Below are 16,670 nucleotides of genomic sequence, written 5' to 3' on the forward strand. Positions count from 1 at the left end.
ATGGGTGCTCGCAGGCAGGCACGTAAGCACCCGTCAGGATTCTCATTATCGTGGTGTGGGAGAAAACGGGCTCGGCAGCAGGGAGGAGGGTGAGCCTGGAGTGACACAGCCGCGGGCTGGGTGATCGCGGTGACACCATCACTCGCTCGGAGCAGGGCGAAGGGGCGCGGGGTGCTCCATCACCCTGCGGCGCAGGGCCACGCTGCTGGCAAGGGATCGCGGCAGGGCCACCGGGGACACACACGTGTGCACACACACACACACACAAGGGACAAGTTATTGCTCAGGACACAGCAGGGACAGGTGTACACAAGAGGGGACAGGACAAGCTGAATGGAGAGGTGGGCTGATCCCCACGCTGCTCTCCACAGAGGGCTCTTGCCCGTGGGTGCAGGAGCTGTGCTGGCTCCCCAGAACCCCTGGGGACACACACTAAGCTGGTCCCAGCCCGCTCACTTTTGGGTCACAGCTTCACATGAACCCCAGGAAGGAACATTCCCTTTATCACAGCTTTGCTCCCTGAGAGCAGGGTCCTTCATGTGTCTGCTCCTCCACCACTGAGCCGGGCCTGGGGACGGCCACGCCTCTGGAATGCACAGGTCCAGAGCTGGTGGAAATCCACTCTGCAGTGTGCCAGGATCAGACCAACTCTTTGGCCACAGCAGCAGCAGGTGCCCACAGTGGCTGTGTCCAGCTGTGCCAGCGGTCTGCAGAGGGGCTCGGGATCAGCTCACTGGAGCTGGCAGCACGTGTGAGACGAGGCAGGAGGCAGCAGGCTCCAGCAGACAGGGACACGAGGACAAGGCAGTGACGCTCTGCTGCCGGGACGCGATGGCAGACGCTTTGGCACAGCACTTTCCTGTGCCTCGGGGCTGAGCAATGGACTCCGCTGGAGCCAGGACACCTCAGCATGGCCAGAAAGGTCCAGGAAAGATGATTTAGACACCTCAAGGCACAGAAGGCCTCTGTCCAGGACTCCCTGGAACAAAGCTGGGAACGTCACTCCTCCCATAGGAGGACATTTGTGCCTGTGACAGGGTGGGGGCAGTGCAGGCCCCCACCCATAGACTAAAAACCAACATGTGATATGTACAGACCGACATATATAAATATACATCAAACCTGCGGTGCCGCTTCGGCACCGTGGAATGTGTCAGCAGAGCTGCTCCAGCCTGGCCTCGGCCCACGCTGGCACCATCCCTCTCTCCCTCCCACCCTGGGCCCGGGACAGGAGCGGCAGCAGCACCAGCACCATCCCAAGTGGCAGATCTGGAAGCGTCCGGGTTTGTCCCAGGGCTTGCCCATGGTCAGAGGCACCTCAACCCGAGTCGTGTGCGGCTGCCAGCCTTGGAATCATCCTCACAGTCTTCACATACAGACGTATAAAACTGTAAACAAATCCACCTTGTGGGGCCACTGCAACCGTGTCCTTCAGGCTGGGCACTCGGGAGAGGCAAGGGGGTCCCAGGGGCTGGAGAACAAGCTGTGCTCTACAGCCGGGTGGGCTCTTCCTCGCTGTCGCTGCAGTTTCCACAACAGTCCTGAAGTCAGAAGGGCAAGGAGAGGGAGGAGGGAGGGAGAGAGGAGCACAGCAAGCAGAAGGTGAGCACGGTCACACAACCCAGTCTACAGCTGCCCTCTGGCAGGGACGGGCCAGGTTCCCTCCCAGCCCGTGTGCAGGAGAGTTACATGGAGGCAAGGGGCAGGAGGGGACCCCCAGACTGCAGAGAACAGTCCAGCTGCATCTGGAGGTTCAGCCCCTGGCAGACAGACTGGTGAGCACACAGCTGGCTAGCTCAGAAGCTGTGAGGAAGCTGGGCTCCAGGGACTGCAGCCACCCAGGGACACAAGCTCAGTGCCAGCACAGACGCTCGGCCCCGCTCAGGGCTCAGCTGGCCACGAGAGCAGCTGAAGCCCTTTTTGCTAAAATGGGAGTCTGAGCACGGGGCAATGCCAAACCCTTCACAGTTTCTCAACCCTTCTGTGTGTCCCAGACATCCGGAGAGGAGTGAAGGAAACTTCCCCGAGCCCCCTGGGAGCAGAACTCCCAGCAGCGGCAGTGCAGGGGCAACTCTGGCTCAAGCTGAGGGCAAGGCCTCCCCCACAAAGGCAGCAAGAGCAGGGATGCTGGATTAGTGGCTCAGGGGGCAGTTAGAACAACAAGCAGGTTGTGCTCTGCCAGGGGAAGGGAATAGGCACTGAAGGAAAACACTCCTCTTTCCCAGATCTTGCCATGTCCGTGGGCCACCGGGTATTTCCCTGAGCAGAGCAGCCAGGAGTGACTGCTCACCTCTGGAAAGAGAAAACATGTGGGAAATCACAGCTCAACCCCTTCTACAAACAGCTGCCCATCCTCTGGCAGGTCCTGGCTGCCTCGGGAAGGGCTGGGTATCCCCAGAGCTGGCTCTGGCTAGGGCAGCCCACTGAACTGCAAAGCACAACTCGGAGCTTGCCAAGGAGCAGGAGTCAGCACCAGGTGGCTGAGTGGGTTCAGAGTCAACCATGCTGGAGTCCTACAGCTGCACACAGCTGCTGAGAGGCAGCAGCCCAGGCTTTGCCAGGCCTGGAAAGAAGGCAAAGACTGTCCTGGACAGAGGAAACAGGCAGACAAGCAAGCCCACAGCAGCTGCAAGATGTTTCTCTTCTGCTCATCCCTCAAAAGAGCTGCTCTCTGCCTGGCTCAAGATCTGGCAGAAGTGCTCTGAGGAGCCCAGACAGCCCATTCCAAGAGCAACAACTTGTTCAGGGATAGTATTATTCATGTCAGAATGGAGATGATTAAATATTTTATAGTCTTCAGCATCCCTCTGCCTGGGTGATTCCAGCATGTTTAGCCAGGACACTCCTTTCCAGCCCCCTGAACTCCTCCAGCATGGGGTGTGCCAGCCAGGAAAGGGCTGGCTCCCTGCAGCCTTGCATGGGTGCCCCTGAAAGCTCTAGGGTCTGGCCACCTACCACTAGGGGAGACTCGCTGCCCTCTCGTGCCCACCTCCCTGCCAGACCTGCCTGGCACAGGCAGGAGCAGGATCACTGCTGCTGGGAGACTGGCTGAGGAGGAAACGCTGCGCAAACCCTTACCTGTCTGCTGAACAAGCGCTGGAGTAAGCCTTTTTTGGGCTGTGGAGAAGGCTGCCCTTTCCAGTCCAGGTCTGGGGGCACTGTGCCATCTGTGCTAAAGACATTCAGCTCCTTAAAACACTCTGTCTCGATCATCTGGAGGAGGGAAATGAAGGCTGCAGCAACTGTCACACATGGAGCCCATCACCGAGGGCCCAGCAGAGCACGAGTGCAGCAGGGACAGCACAGGGACACTGCCCTCAGCCATGGTGGGCACAAGCAGGAGCAAAGACCCACCTCGTTCTGCCAAGGAATGGGCACACTTCCTGTAGCAAACTTCTGGTAGAAGTCGTTGTCTGTGGGCTCCAGCTCCACCCCTTTCACCGTGGAGAACTGCTCGATGTCCAGCACATCCTTGCAGTAGATGGCCTGGGGCTATGCAGCACAAAGATTGCTCTAATGCCAGGCTCCACCTTGATGCCATCACCTCCAACTGCTGCTCATGGTTAAGCCAAGGCCACCTCTCCCTGCAGCCCAGAGCATGCTGGACCCCTGTTCTGCCAGGCCCAGGGAAGGGGATGGGCCCCATCTCCCCGTGCCAGGGCTCCCTCTTCCCTTGACAGCACCAGTGACTGAAAAGGTCAGGAACAGATGGGCACTTACATCTGGCTTGAAGGGAGGGTCCAGCATGCCTGCTTCCAGCCTCCTGAAGTTGAGGTGCTTGAAGAGAGGGTGTTCCTTCACTTCCTTGGCCCCAGCTCCTCGGCACCCCAGGCGCTCCAAGGGGTCTTTGCACAGGAGCTGTGACACAGAGGAAATCAATGTCCAGGGTGAAGGGTGCTCTGTGCAGGAGCAGCCCTGGGCTCCTGCAGTGTGTTCTAGGGAGAGCACAGGCCTGCCAGGCAGCTGGGCAAGGAATGAAGGCACTTTGAATCCTCCTGTGCTGCCTTATCAGAAACAAGGGAAGCTGGCTGTCACCTCTGCAGGGAGCAGCCCCGGTGTTCTGCTGCTGCATGCACAGGAGTGGTGGGAGTGAAGGGACAGGGCTGCACAGCCATACCATGGTGCAGAGTGAAGGGACAGGGCTGCACAGCCATACCAAGGTGCAGAGAGTGAAGGGACAGGGCTGCACAGCCATACCATGGTGCAGAGAGTGAAGGGACAGGGCTGCACAGCCATACCATGGTGCAGAGGGAGCGGGCGCAGGGCGAGAACTTCTCCGAGTACTCCTCCTGCACTTCCTTCACCAGGCGCTCCACCTCCTCCCGCTTGATCTTCTTCTTGCGCTGCTGGAAGGGGGACTGGCCCTCGATCATCTCGTACACCAGGCAGCCCAGAGCCCACCAGTCCGGGCTGAACGTGTAGCGCTCGTTCTTCACCACCTCCGGAGCTGCGGAGGAGCAGGGGTGAGGGATGTGTGAGGGCAGGGAGAGCACACCTTTTTAATAATTTTTTTGCTTAAAGCAGGGTCACTTACCCATGTAGCCAACTGTCCCCACCCGGCCCTTGATTGTTTGGCCCTCTGGCACATGCACAGCCAGTCCCAGGTCTGAGATACGGATGTGACCTGCATAGAGGAGGGGACAAGTTAACAGGAGAAAGTCAGGGGGCAGTGTCAGAAGCTGCCAAAAACACAGGGTAACCCTGGTTCAAGCAGAGTAAGAAAAAAACTCACAGCCCCTCTTGACCCTGCACTCACCATGGTCATCCAGTAATATGTTCTCTGGCTTCAGGTCCCTAGGATGGAAGAGACTTGATTAGCAAGAAGCCTGTTGTCAAAGCAAAGGACACAAGCAACAGCCACATCTCAACAAGTCACAGATAAGCAACCTTAGGATGCAATGCCCCCTGCCTTGAGCACACAGATAACCTTCCCCTCACCCTCTGTCCCACAGCTGACCCTGCAAGCTCTCCCCTCCTTGGCAGAGAACACAACAACCTTCAACCCTCTGCACTGAGCCTGAGGATGGTTCCCTCTTTGCAGGTGCAGAACTCAGTATGGAGCAGGCCACACAAGTGAGAAGGAGCAGAGGCTTCTCTGCTTATCCTGCTCCAGGGCAAGGAAGGACCAGAAGGGACTTCCTGGCCAGTGTTTAGCCATGCTATCCTAACACTGCATCACACCCCTGTGAGTACAGTCAATCCACTTGTTTTCCCTCCTCCCCAGCTCTTGAGCATGCTGGGGCAGCCTACCCTCCTTTGTTCTAGTGTCAATACTGCCCAGGGAGCTCAGTGCCTGCCCTGAGACATTCACAGCATGATCACATCCTGTTCTTGGCGACCATTTACCAGCACAAGGAAGCCAAGCTAAGGTCTCCCTTTCTCCCACAAGATCAGCTTTCTGTTCCTGATTCCTCTCACTCAGCTCTGAGCTGCTTTCAAGCCTGAGCTTATTTTGTTGAGCAGACAGACCCAGCTGGGCTGGTAAGAGCAGCAGGAACCCTCTTGCTGCTGCAGGCCCTACAAGCTCTCCCAGCAGGGAGCAGGCAGCACGCACCTGTACACTATCCTCTCCTGGTGCAAGTCCTCCAGGCCGCAGCAGATCTCAGCAGCATAGAAAGCTGCCCGGGGCTCCTCAAAACCAGCCTCTCCCATGTGGTAGATATGGAACTTGAGGTCCCCTCCATTCATGAGGGTCAGCACTAGGCAGAGAGCATCTTTAGTTTCATATGCATAGGCTAAGCTCACCTGCAATTCAGGGCAGAAAGGCTGTTAGAAGACACAGCTGGAAGAGGGAGGTGCCCACACTCCCATGGACACTTTGCCACCCAAGCAGCCACTCACAGGCTCGGGGCTGGGCCTTTGCCAACAGAGGAGGAACTGTGTGAGCCCAGGGAGGACATGGCAGTACCCAGCAGTCCCAGCACACCCCCAGCTTTCCTCAGACAGGGAGGACACTTTCCCCAGGCCAAAGCTGCTTCCCGCCACAGGCAGGCAGCACTCAACAGCAACACTGGGGCAGCATCTGATGAACCCTCTGCAAAGGGAGGCTCAGGCTTTTCCACACCTCCCAATCACACAGCTCAGGGCTGGGCTTCTCCCCAGACCACTGTCTGGAGAGACAGTTCTCACTGTTTACTTGTGCCCCAAAAGTCACAAAGGCACCTGTAACACCAGATGGGTGTTTGGGGTGAACTCTGGGGGCATTTACAGCATGTTGTGGAGGCAGGAAAGGTCCTGCCAGACCCCAGCCTTGTGAGAGATGTGCAGCCATCAGGACCTTGCACCATGAGCAGAGCCTGCCTCTCCACACCAGGTGAGGAGCACAGAGGTGCCAGGCTGGCTGGTTGGAGGAAGAATCCAGCATTGCAGCAAAGTGAGAGCAATTCCTATGTACTTACTACAAACCTACTGTTCACTTTTTCCAGGATCTGTTTCTCATTCAGTGCCATGGCTTCTCCCTTCCTCTTTTTGATCCGTTTCTTCTCCAGTTTCTTGCAGGCATACATCTTCCCCGTGGCACGCACCTGGCAGGCACACACCTGGAGGGAGGACAAGCCTCAGCACCCTCCCACTGCCATTTCAGAGTGGGGGTCTAGGTTCTGCTCTCAGAAAGGGGCACAGGAAGGCAAATAAGCCCACTGTCAAAGCAAAGACACAGTGACAGCTCCAGATGTTACAGAGAAGCAGGAGCCAACTCTGATGCCTCAAACACCTTTAGCAGCACCATGGTGTTCAGTAGTGCTGTTTGCCCTGTTGAGACACAGGGAACTGACCTGACTCTGGCCAGTCAGCAGCAGGCACCAAAGGGCTCGTGCTACCAACCCCACACAGCACCTCCCACACCTCCAGCACCTGGACAGAGGTGAGCTCCTGCCTCTCAGGGAGAGCTGGCAGGTCACACAAGGCCCAAAACACAGCCCAGCACAGAGCCCCCACAGCCAGCAGCACCTGCCTCCAGGTGCTGGATGGCCAACCCAGGTCTGCCTCTGGCAGCAGGCAATAGGAGCTGCCCGGTACCCTGCATGCAGAGGAAACAGTGGTTACTCACCTCCCCAAAACCGCCCTTACCCAGCACACGGTACTGGCGGAAAGTGTTTTTGGTCACTGGCTGCCTGTGAGGGGAAGGAAACCAGAGTGAGATGTGAGCAATGAGAGAGCTCCATGCCCTGGCCTGACAGACTGTGGCTCACTCCAAACCCCTGCTCAACCCAGCCTTGCCTCCCCATGAGGCAAGCAAGGCTGGGGCTGCTGCTGGTGCCAGTAAAGAGCCCTGAGGGACAGCAAAGGCCAGGCTCTCAGCTCCTGCCAGGGCCCAGATGGGAAGGAGCACCAGGGACCCCTGGGCAGGCTGTGTGAGGAGGGTGCAGGTTTCCCTGAGGTGAGGGAGCATTACCTTTCCAGCCATTTCCACTGCAGGAAGCGGTTGAAGTACAAGCTGTCGAGGTAGTCAGCAAAGGGAGCCACGCTCAGGTAGTCGTGGATAAGCCTAGGAGAGAGCAGAGCCAGGTTCCTGAGAGCTGGTCACAGCCCTGGAAAAAGCCAGCAGCCCCAGGAAAGAGGAGGTGAACACCCCAAAAGGTTTTGCCATCCCTCACCCAGCCTGGTGCTGAATCACCCACACAGCCCTGGCCCAGAAAGCCTGGCTCCATGCTAAGCCTGATGCAAAGGGAAGGTGCGTTGGAGGTACCACTGTGACAAATGCAGCACCCTGGGACCAGGCTGGCACTGCTAATTGTGGCCTCCTGGCATCAGCCAGGGCTGCAGGACAAAGGGGGACAATGGGACTCTGCAATTGCCCCTCTGCTCACAGGGCAAACCTGCACACAGGCTGTAATCAGCTGCTAGCAACATTCAGCACCAGGCGCTGAGCTGCTCACTATCAGATGAATATCCAGCACAAAAGGCCACAGGGGATCCTGCTCCAACGAGCTAACTGCCTTGGAGAGCAGTGCCAGGGCTGCCCAGCAGAGTGAGGAGCCTTAGACACAGTGTCTAGACTGGAAACACGCATCAAGGAGAAGCGGATGGGCTCTCCCCTTTCAGAGCCTGCCAAGAGCAGGCAGGGCCCAGCCCGGAGGCTCTGCATTCAGACACGACACTGGTTACCACACACGGAGCTAACGCTCCCCAGAAGACTGCAGCAAATGTGTTGCCACAGCCCTGCACTCAGTTAGGCAACACACTCCAGCTACTGTGCAGGGAGGGGTGAGGCTGCAAGCCCGGCTTGCCCAAGAGCTTCCGCTTCACACGCGGAGCCGGGACCGTGGCCACTGCTTCTGCCATGGGAACAGAGGTGACCTTAGAGCCCTGCAGCAACAGCCAGAGTAACCCAGCCACAACAGCCACTGCTGCAGCAGGCAGGACAGGACAGCTGGCACACACTGCAGCTGTGGGCTCAGCTCAGCACGACCCTACAAAGTCCTGGCACAACACTGGGAATAGCATTGGTACAGGGTCTTCCCAAATGGCAACTCCAGCTGGGAGGACTGACAGAGGTTTCTGCAGCAGTTCATGGCTCCCAGAGCACAAGATATCCTTGTGCTCGCTTTCCTGGAGCTGGGCTGCAAACTGCTGGCCCAAAACTCCCCAGGCCCCAGCCTCAGCACCAGCTCTCACTCTCCCAGAGGAAGGGACCACGGGGGACAAGGTGAGTCAGCTGCAGATCATCCCCATGATGTGACCTGCCATGTGTGCAGGCACAGCCCAGCCCTCCAACTTACTTAGTGCATTCCTTGAAGAGCTCCTTGGAAGGTTCCTGCTCCAGCCTCTCACAACAGGCATCCACCAGTTGTGAGGGAACTTCAGGCACGTGGTCCTCACTCTGGGGACAAAGGGATGGAGTCAGACACAGGGAGCAGAGCACAAGGGTCCTGCTCTAGGGTCAGTGGGCAGCTTGTGAGGTGGTGTGGTGGCTCAGCATGTTGGCTGTGGCAGGACATGAGCAATGTCAGCTGTTGGCTTTCCAACTGTTCTACCCTTGCAGGCACCAAACACAACCCTTTTACTCACGTTTGGCTTCAAGTACTTTTCAATCAGGTGCTGCCCACATTCCTTCCTCTTCTCATCTGGAGCCACTTCGTACCCTGCCTGGAGAGAGCAGTGTGAGGGGCAGTTCCAGCCAGAAACCCTGCCCTGCTACTGGGCAACAGCTGTGGAGCAGCAACACCCTTTGCCCAAAGTTTCCCATTCTTTCCTTGAAAACCAGATCTCCAGCAAACATCTCCCTAAGCAAAAGCCCAGCCCTACCCGGGCTCCGACTCACAAGTTTCTCCTACAGGAAAACCCTATTGCCCAGAAGTACCTGCTGGAGCACCCAGCCAACCAGTTCATGCCCAGGGTGTCAGGAACATCCCTGCCTCCCCCAGTGAATCCCGATGAGCTTTGCTCTTACCACAGCATCCAGGAACTTGACGCAGCGTGAGAGCTCGGGGCGCGTCTCGCAGAACTGCCGGAAGAGCATGTGCCCAATGGGCTGCTTCTCGCACAGGCTGTGGTAGTCCCGCTCTGCAAACGACGAGAAGGTCACCCCACCACATCCCAAAGGAGCAGTCCCAGCCCAGGCAGCACTGGGGCACTGTGACTCCTCAGCTGGGCTGCTGACAGGTGCCACCAGGCTGAGACTCCAGGAGAGTGAAGCGCATCCAGTGGGACAAGGGACATTGCTGAAGTTTTACATTCCCCTGTGGAAGATGCTCTTCCCTGAAAGAGGATTGACCTGCTGCTCTGTTCAGCCTGAACCTCTTGTTCCTAGCAAAGGACCTCCATAACAGCTGCTTGCCTAAAGGCTCTCTTCTCTCTCCATAGAGACTGATCAACTACTCCAGACACACAACTTTCCTTGGAACATGAGGAGCACATCAAGCTTATCTCAAGGGAGATCTTCCAGGCCAAGAGTTGTTCTGATGACTCCTTCAAACCACTTGTGTTCCCAAAGGCCCTGCTGGAAGCAGCAGCATCAAAATGGGAGGCACCATTCCCACACATGCCTCGCTGATGTACACACAGCAGTCAGAAATCCCCTCTCCACAGGACAGCCACTTGCTCGTACATCAACTCTTGCAGATTCCTCCTACCCCTCTCTGAACTCTGGCAGCCCACGCACAAACGCCTTTGACTATCCAGAGCGCTTCCAGTTCTCTGCTTTCTTCCACTCACGAGACGTCTGATCCCAGGCCAGAACACATTTCTGTGACAGCCACTGCCACCGAGGGCTGCGGGCTGCCTGCAGAGCAGATGTGCAGCCACCCAGGGGATCCCAGCACGGGGCACTCCCAGCCTTCCCCTCCCTGTGCAGCAGTTTCTCCCGAGGAAGCTGCAGCTTCCTGAGGGTGCAGGAGAGTGCAGAGCCAGGCGGGCTGTGGTGGGGGAGGAGGTGGCCTCACCAGCTCCGCCGCACCAGCCGGTTTCTTTGTGTCTGCAGGGGAAGGAGTTCCCTTCAGCTGGGGAGGACCAGAATTTGCTGTCGGCGAGATCAGAAGCTTTCAGCTGCCCTGGTTGCTGCCCAGGCTCACACGAGGTTACTCCCTGTGGTTAGGGCACAAAAAGCTTAATTCTTCAATGGGCAACCAGCCCACTGTGCCCACAGTCCTGCCAAGACACTGGAATAGGAAAGAAATGCCTTTCCAGCAAGCTATGAGGTGAAAAGAAAGACACCCCAGCCAAAGAGTGCCCAAGCACAAGGAATGGGGTCATCTCTCCCATGGGAAAACCAAGAGAAACTGCTGCCACCTGGGTCAGAGCAGTGCTCACGTGCCTCTCACCAGAGGAAGTGAGACACGGGTGGTGACAGCCAGTGGCTGAGAGGGACTTGCTTCCCAAATCTTCACAAGGTCACTGTCCTGGATAGCAGAGCAGCAGGCACAGAGACCACCAGCACTCACTGATGGCAAATGGGTGAAGTTCAGTGCTGGAAAACACCATGACAGCCACAGGAAGGGTGGCTGCAGGCACAAGGTGGACAAAAGCTGAGGGAAAGCTCTGCTGAGGGCGTTGCAAGTCAAAGAAGGGGTTTGGATGGTCAAGATGGGAGCTGCAAGGAGAGCCCAAGCCCGAGCCCTGTTCAGCTCTCAGACTTGCTCCAGAGAGGCAGCCAGCAGCAAATCCAAGGCTGGAGTCACCAAACAGTCACTCTGGCTGTGAAGCCAGCCCCGAGAGATGGTGCACGGGTTGTTTGGCAGAGGGAGGAGGGGACAGCCTGCACTGTGAACTTGAGGGTTACAGTGTGGATGAGTGAGGTTGAGGTTCTCCAAGTCCTACATACAGTTCCATGGGGCCCAAAGGACTGCCAGAACTGGAAAACCTGGGCAGGACAGAATTGGGAATTTGAGCTGCAGGAACCTCCCAAACCCATTCGCTTCAGTGACACCTGTTCTGAAACAAGGCCAGTGTTGTGCCACTCTCCAGCTGGCAAATTAATCCAGACTGAAAACTTAAACAAGCTCTCCTCTTCCCAGGAAGCAAAGCACTTGCACCCTCTGTGCCCCAAAACAATTTCACATGATCTCAAGACCAAGCCTGCTGCACAAACAACATTAAAACCATGAAGAGTACAAAGTACAGAATGAAAATGACAGGCCAAGCCCTGCTCAATGCCAGTTCTCATCCACTCCACACAGCAAGAACCCAGTTTGCCTGGGAAGAGCTACTGCTTGAATGTTAGAAGCTGAGGCCCGTGGAGCTGAGCTGAATCCAGCCAGGGAGAACAGAGAACAGACCTTTGTTGTTTTTGCAAAGGCACCCCAGAGTGACACTCCAACACTCTGCAGCATGGAGCAGGTCTGTCTGCACACACAAGGTGATGTTCCCCTAGTGAAGCTCATCACAGCCTTGCAGGTGTGTGGCTACATCATCAGCCACTTACCTACCCATTATTTCTTCCCTAGACTCTGAACTCCAAGTAATCCTGGCTGGGATTTGCCCTGTTCTATGTCCCTGACACTCAGCTTGGGGTGCACAACTCCCACCAAGCCCCGCATCTCACCCAGGGTTTGCCGAAGGTCCTCGCAGAGGCTGATGTGGGGGAACTGCAGCATCTGGCGCCATTTCTTGCTCTTGCCTTTCCGGTTTCCTCCACCACCTGCAGGGCACACAAAATCAATACCATGAGCCAGGAAGCAAAGGTGTCTGACTGCACCTAGCCTTGCCTCTAAGTCCAGGCAAGGAAAACAAGACCGACGTGGTAACACCATCTCCTGGTGGGACCAAAGTGTTGGGGCCTCGACTGGAAATGGACAGACCAACCTCTGGCTGCTGAACAAATCCCAAGCAAGAACTTGAAGACCTTTCATGACGGCAGAATCCCACCAGGGGCAGAAGTGTCCACAGCCACAGCAGTTCTTTGCTCCCAGGCCTGTCTCCAGCACCTCTGCATAACTAATCACCCCTCCAGGCCATGCCTTGCTTGGTGTGAAACTCTTCCTGCTGCAGTAATGCCACCTACTCATTCCAGACTGATTGCTTACTCCAGGGAGGGGCTCTCACATGGAGGACATGAAGCTGGGAGACAGGAATTCCTGCTCTAATCCTGCCTCCTCAGACAACTCGCTACATTGCCTGGGGCTCATCGCTTCAGTTTCCCACCTCTGAAGTGGGGACACTCCCACCTTTCTCCAGAGATAAGCCAGCCTCAGAAAATCCAGATCCAAGAACCAGGTACTGCTCCAGCTTCGACTGCTGGAGTAAATGCCCAGTGCTGTAGGACAGGGTGGGAAAGCTTCTAGATAGACCAAAAAATTTACATCATAGCAAGCACTAAGTACCGATTGCTGGGATCAGCCAACCTCCAGGGACTGCTTTCCCAGTGCCAACACACACAATTTCCCACCTCTCTTTGGAAATTCATTAAATCACCCTGCCAAAGTGTCGGGCCAAGAGTTGGGCCCAAGGCCCGGCCTTCTGAAATCACACAGGGGTTGAACACAATTTATCAGCTCTTGAGAAACACTCTCGTAACACTTTCCTCCACTGCAGATGCAGCTCAGCCCCAAACCCTGGGCACAGCCCCCTGGCATCCAGCACGGCAGGAAGCCCCGCATGGAGAACCAGGGGATGGGGCCATCCTGCTCAGCCTCACACAGTGCCAGCCCCGGGTCCCTGCACTGCATCTGCCCCGCAGCAGCAGCTGGGCTGCACGATTGTACAAACTCAGGAAGGAAGTGACTCAAGGGTGAGCGGGGCTGGAAGAAACCAGCGGCGCAGACACCTTCTTGTCAGCCACAATGAAGCGGATGGGGGCAGCGAAAAGAGGGCAGGGGAGGACAGGCCATCCTCACCCCAAGAGAGCTCAAGGAAAGGCAGAGCAAAGCCCCACAGCACCCGGAGGTTGCATTTCCTTGAGTTGTTTGCTTTGAAAGGAGGTTCCAGCGCCCTTCTCCCCCGCCCTCCCAGCACTGCCGACAGTCCCACGGGGAGCTGGGCTCCTGCACAGCAACCTCCCAGCACCCCTGGCTTGGGGATGGGGCAAGGGGTGGGCTGCCTCCACCCAGAGATCACCAGGAGCAAGCTTCAGCACTGGGTGATGGATGAGAGCTGGGTGATGGATGTTGTCCCTCTGTCAAGGCAAGGGGGACAAGGATCCTTCACCTTCCCTGGGCCAGACCAAACACAGGGCATGGTCGTGCTGTGGAGCAGCTGAAGGTGGTGGTCAGCAGCCCCATAGCACACTCCAGCTCAGCTCTGCACTCCCACACCAACCTAGGAAGCTCCAAAAAGGCTGGGCTGGAGCTAAGAACCCAGCCCTGTTGGTTCTGTCCTGCAAAGCAGCTCTGTCCTGTCACAGAAGCTGTCTGAGCTTACCCCAGTGGCCACCACGGCCACTCAGCCACAGGTGGGAGAGCCACTGTCAGGCAGCATGGACACGTGTGGCTCTCACAGCCCAGGAACCCTCTGGCACAAGTGTGACACCAGGCTGCTTCTGCCCACTGCTGCCAAGGGAGAGGCACCAGCGGAGCACCAGGAGCAGCAGCCGTCCAGCACCTCGTGCTGCATCAGTGCCAAAACTCCATTCCCCCAAGGGCACAACTGGAGCCAGTCCCCGGGTCACTCCGTGTGAGGCTGGGCCTCCTGCCTGGAGGTCACAAACCCTGCTGCTTGGTTTTGAACCAAACCTTGCCATTATGAACCCGAACGTCACGGTCCACCACGGTCACTGTGCCAGGAGTACTTACACTTAGCCTGGTTTTCAAGCAGCTTGGAAATGTTTCTGCCCGTGCAAATTTAATTTCGCTGCTTTTTGCTCCCACAAATCTAATCTCCAAAGGCCTCTAACTGGATTTCAGCGGGTCTCTCAGGCTCCAGGATGGCTCGGTCTGCCCAGCTGCACCCACGGGGCAGGGGGGACCGTGCTTCCCCACCACATTTGTGATTTAATGAACTCATGGATGCCTGGCTGAAGCGGATCTTCTGTGCAAAGGACCAGTGTGAGCCTTCCCATCCCCTCCCGAGGCTTCTCCACGCAGCTCCCCGGCATCCTCAGCACAGCCAGGCTGCATCCCACACGGGGCTGAATCCAGGGTGGCCCCGGAGCAGCGGGAGCGCTGCGGGCCCGCAGAGCCTCGGGAGCCCCGCGGAGCCCCGCGGTGCACCGGGAGCCTCGCAGAGCCCCGGGAGCCCCGGCAGCCCCGCGGAGCACCGGGAGCCCCGCAGAGCCCCGGCAGCCCCGCAGAGCCCCGGGAGCCCCGCGGAGCCCCGGGAGCCTCGCAGAGCCCCGGGAGCCCCGCGGAGCACCGGGAGCCCTGCAGAGCACCGGGAGCCCCGCAGAGCCCCGGCAGCCCCGCAGAGCACCGGGAGCCCCGCAGAGCCCCGGGAGCCCCGCGGAGCACCGGCAGCCCCGCAGAGCCCCGGGAGCCCCGCGGAGCACCGGGAGCCTCGCAGAGCCCCGGCAGCCCCGCGGACGGGCCCGGGGCTGGTGTGAAGGCGGCGGACGGGTGGGGCTCCCCGCCGCAGTTTCGGGATCGGCCCGTGTGTGGGAAGCAGCAGTTTACCGGACTGAAATCAACTTTTTTTTTTCCTCCTACGGCACCCAAAGCTGCCCGTCCCCCGTGCCGGAGGAGCCGGAGCAGCCCCTGGGGCGGGCACGGCGGGACGCAGCCGGGGCGAGCTGCACCGGGGAGCCAGCGAGGCCGCCCGGGACGGAGCTCAGCACCCCCGGAGCGAGCACAGCACCGGGCACGCCCCGCGCCGGGCGGGGGAGCCGAATGCCTGCGCCCAGCCCGCGCCGCCACCTCCCCGCTCCCCGCCAAGGCCGCGGTGCCCCGGGAGGGACCGCCCCGGCCGAGCCCCGGGGCGGCACCACCGGGACCCGCGGCCCGGGCCTGCCGCCCCGCCAGCTCCGGCGCCGCTCACCTTCGCGGGCCTTGAGCAGGACGGTGTTGGCGACGATGTTCTCCAGCTCCATGGGCCCGCGGGCGCCGCCGCCTCCCGCCGGCTCCGCTCCCCGCGCTCGGCCCGAGCCCCGCCCGGCCAATGCCTGCCCTCGCTCCTCCCGCGCCGCGCTCCCATTGGCCCGCCCCCTCAGGAAGCCCCGCCCCCTCCGCGGCACCACCGCCCTCCAGTTGGCCCCGCGAGGTGCGGCGGGCGGGGCGGGGCCACAGTAGTGACGTCATCCGGCGGCCATCTGCGAAGGGCTGCCGGGACGAGGGGGCGGGCGCTGATTGGAGGGCGAGATGTCACTCAGGGGGAGCCGCGAACGGATTGGCAGAGCGTCAAGGACGCCCACACGGGGAGCCCCGCCTCCCCGTCATCTGATTGGGTGTGGAGCTGCCACTCAGCCGCCGAGCGAGTTGTGATAGGCCGGTCTGTGGTGGGTGGGGCCGCGTGGTTGGATATTAATGAGCGCCGGGGCGCAGCGGGAGTCCCGGTCCCGGGGATGTCCCGGTTCCGGTGCCTCGGGCGGGGCTGTCTCCGCGGTGTCCCGTGCTCTCCTGGCAGAACCAGTTACGCGTTTAGGGGAGCCTCCCTAAACACGCAACCTCAATAAAGTCCAGCAGCCACGCGTGTCTCCCCGGTGTCTCGGTCCGTCCCGTCCCGGGGGTGGGTGACCAAGCTCCGGTGCTGTGCCCCGTTTCCGTGGTCACCGCTGCCGTGGAGGTTTGGGCTTTGTCATCCCCCAGTGCAGCTGACCCTTGCCGCTCAGGTGCCGTTCTGGTGTTTGGTCTCCCGCCAGTTTCTTTCCACCAATTATTCTCTCTAAAAGCCATTTTTTAAACTTATACCAAAATGAACAGCAGCGTTATGTCAGAAGAAGAGCTGTGCTCTGGGAACATCTCCCCACCAGATCCCCAGCAAACCTGGTTTCCCTGCAGAGCTGGCCTGTACTCGAGCACCCCTCCATGAGCTGTCAGCCCCTCGGGTCAGCTGCCCATCTCCCTGCCTCTGCTGGCCACAAAACCACTCCTAAATCTCCTTAAACCAAGGGGTGTGTGCCCTGCTTTGTGCTGCTCCTGGCCTTGGAGTGCAGATGTCACCTCTGCCTTCCCACGGCTTTGTTCTCTTGCCCCATCCAGGGGGATGTCTCCTTCCCGCTGGCTGGTGCTGGCCCAGGCATGGAGCAGATGATGGGCAGGTCCTTCCCCTGGTGTCTGTCAGTGGCAGGAGAGATTTTGGGTTCATGTCCTCAGGTTGAGGATGATAATAACAGAAATTACTCCAAGCACTCGCTGTGTGTGCAGTCA

At 58.7% G+C, this 16,670-nt stretch overlaps 1 protein-coding gene across 2 annotated transcripts; it reads right to left on the reverse strand.

Annotated features, from left to right (window-relative positions):
- Positions 1–249: 249 nt before the first annotated feature.
- GRK6 (G protein-coupled receptor kinase 6) lies at positions 250–15,452 on the reverse strand. 2 transcript variants are annotated; one of them, XM_041481961.1, is made up of 16 exons: positions 15,343–15,452; positions 11,981–12,076; positions 9,392–9,504; positions 9,010–9,087; positions 8,721–8,821; positions 7,394–7,486; positions 7,049–7,112; positions 6,399–6,539; positions 5,555–5,745; positions 4,757–4,794; positions 4,535–4,624; positions 4,239–4,447; positions 3,721–3,858; positions 3,355–3,492; positions 3,079–3,213; positions 250–1,541 (listed from the first exon to the last, which is right to left on the reverse strand). In XM_041481961.1, the coding sequence occupies exons 1-16, from the start codon at positions 15,392–15,394 to the stop codon at positions 1,491–1,493; spliced, it is 1,728 nt and encodes a 575-aa protein (XP_041337895.1). In that variant the 5' UTR covers positions 15,395–15,452; the 3' UTR covers positions 250–1,490. The 2 variants fall into 2 exon arrangements, with proteins under 2 accessions (XP_041337895.1, XP_041337897.1); XM_041481963.1 differs by having other exon boundaries at positions 250–2,292.
- Between the last annotated feature and the right edge of the window lie 1,218 nt (positions 15,453–16,670).

Source organism: Pyrgilauda ruficollis, unplaced genomic scaffold (genome assembly GCF_017590135.1).
Source record: "Pyrgilauda ruficollis isolate IOZ18807 unplaced genomic scaffold, ASM1759013v1 scaffold57, whole genome shotgun sequence".
NCBI classification, from domain to species: Eukaryota; Metazoa; Chordata; class Aves; order Passeriformes; family Passeridae; genus Pyrgilauda; species Pyrgilauda ruficollis.

Bases quoted from the DNA above. Each gene is read 5' to 3' on its own strand.
- GRK6 (XM_041481961.1), bottom strand. From the start codon at position 15,394: ATGGAGCTGGAGAACATCGTCGCCAACACCGTCCTGCTCAAGGCCCGC. The intron at 12,077-15,342 runs GTGAGCGGCGCC...TGTGCCCTGCAG, and splicing joins CCTGCTCAAGGCCCGCGAAG to GTGGTGGAGGAAACCGGAAA. The intron at 3,214-3,354 runs GTGGGTCTTTGC...TCCCTCCTCCAG, and splicing joins CCATTCCTTGGCAGAACGAG to ATGATCGAGACAGAGTGTTT.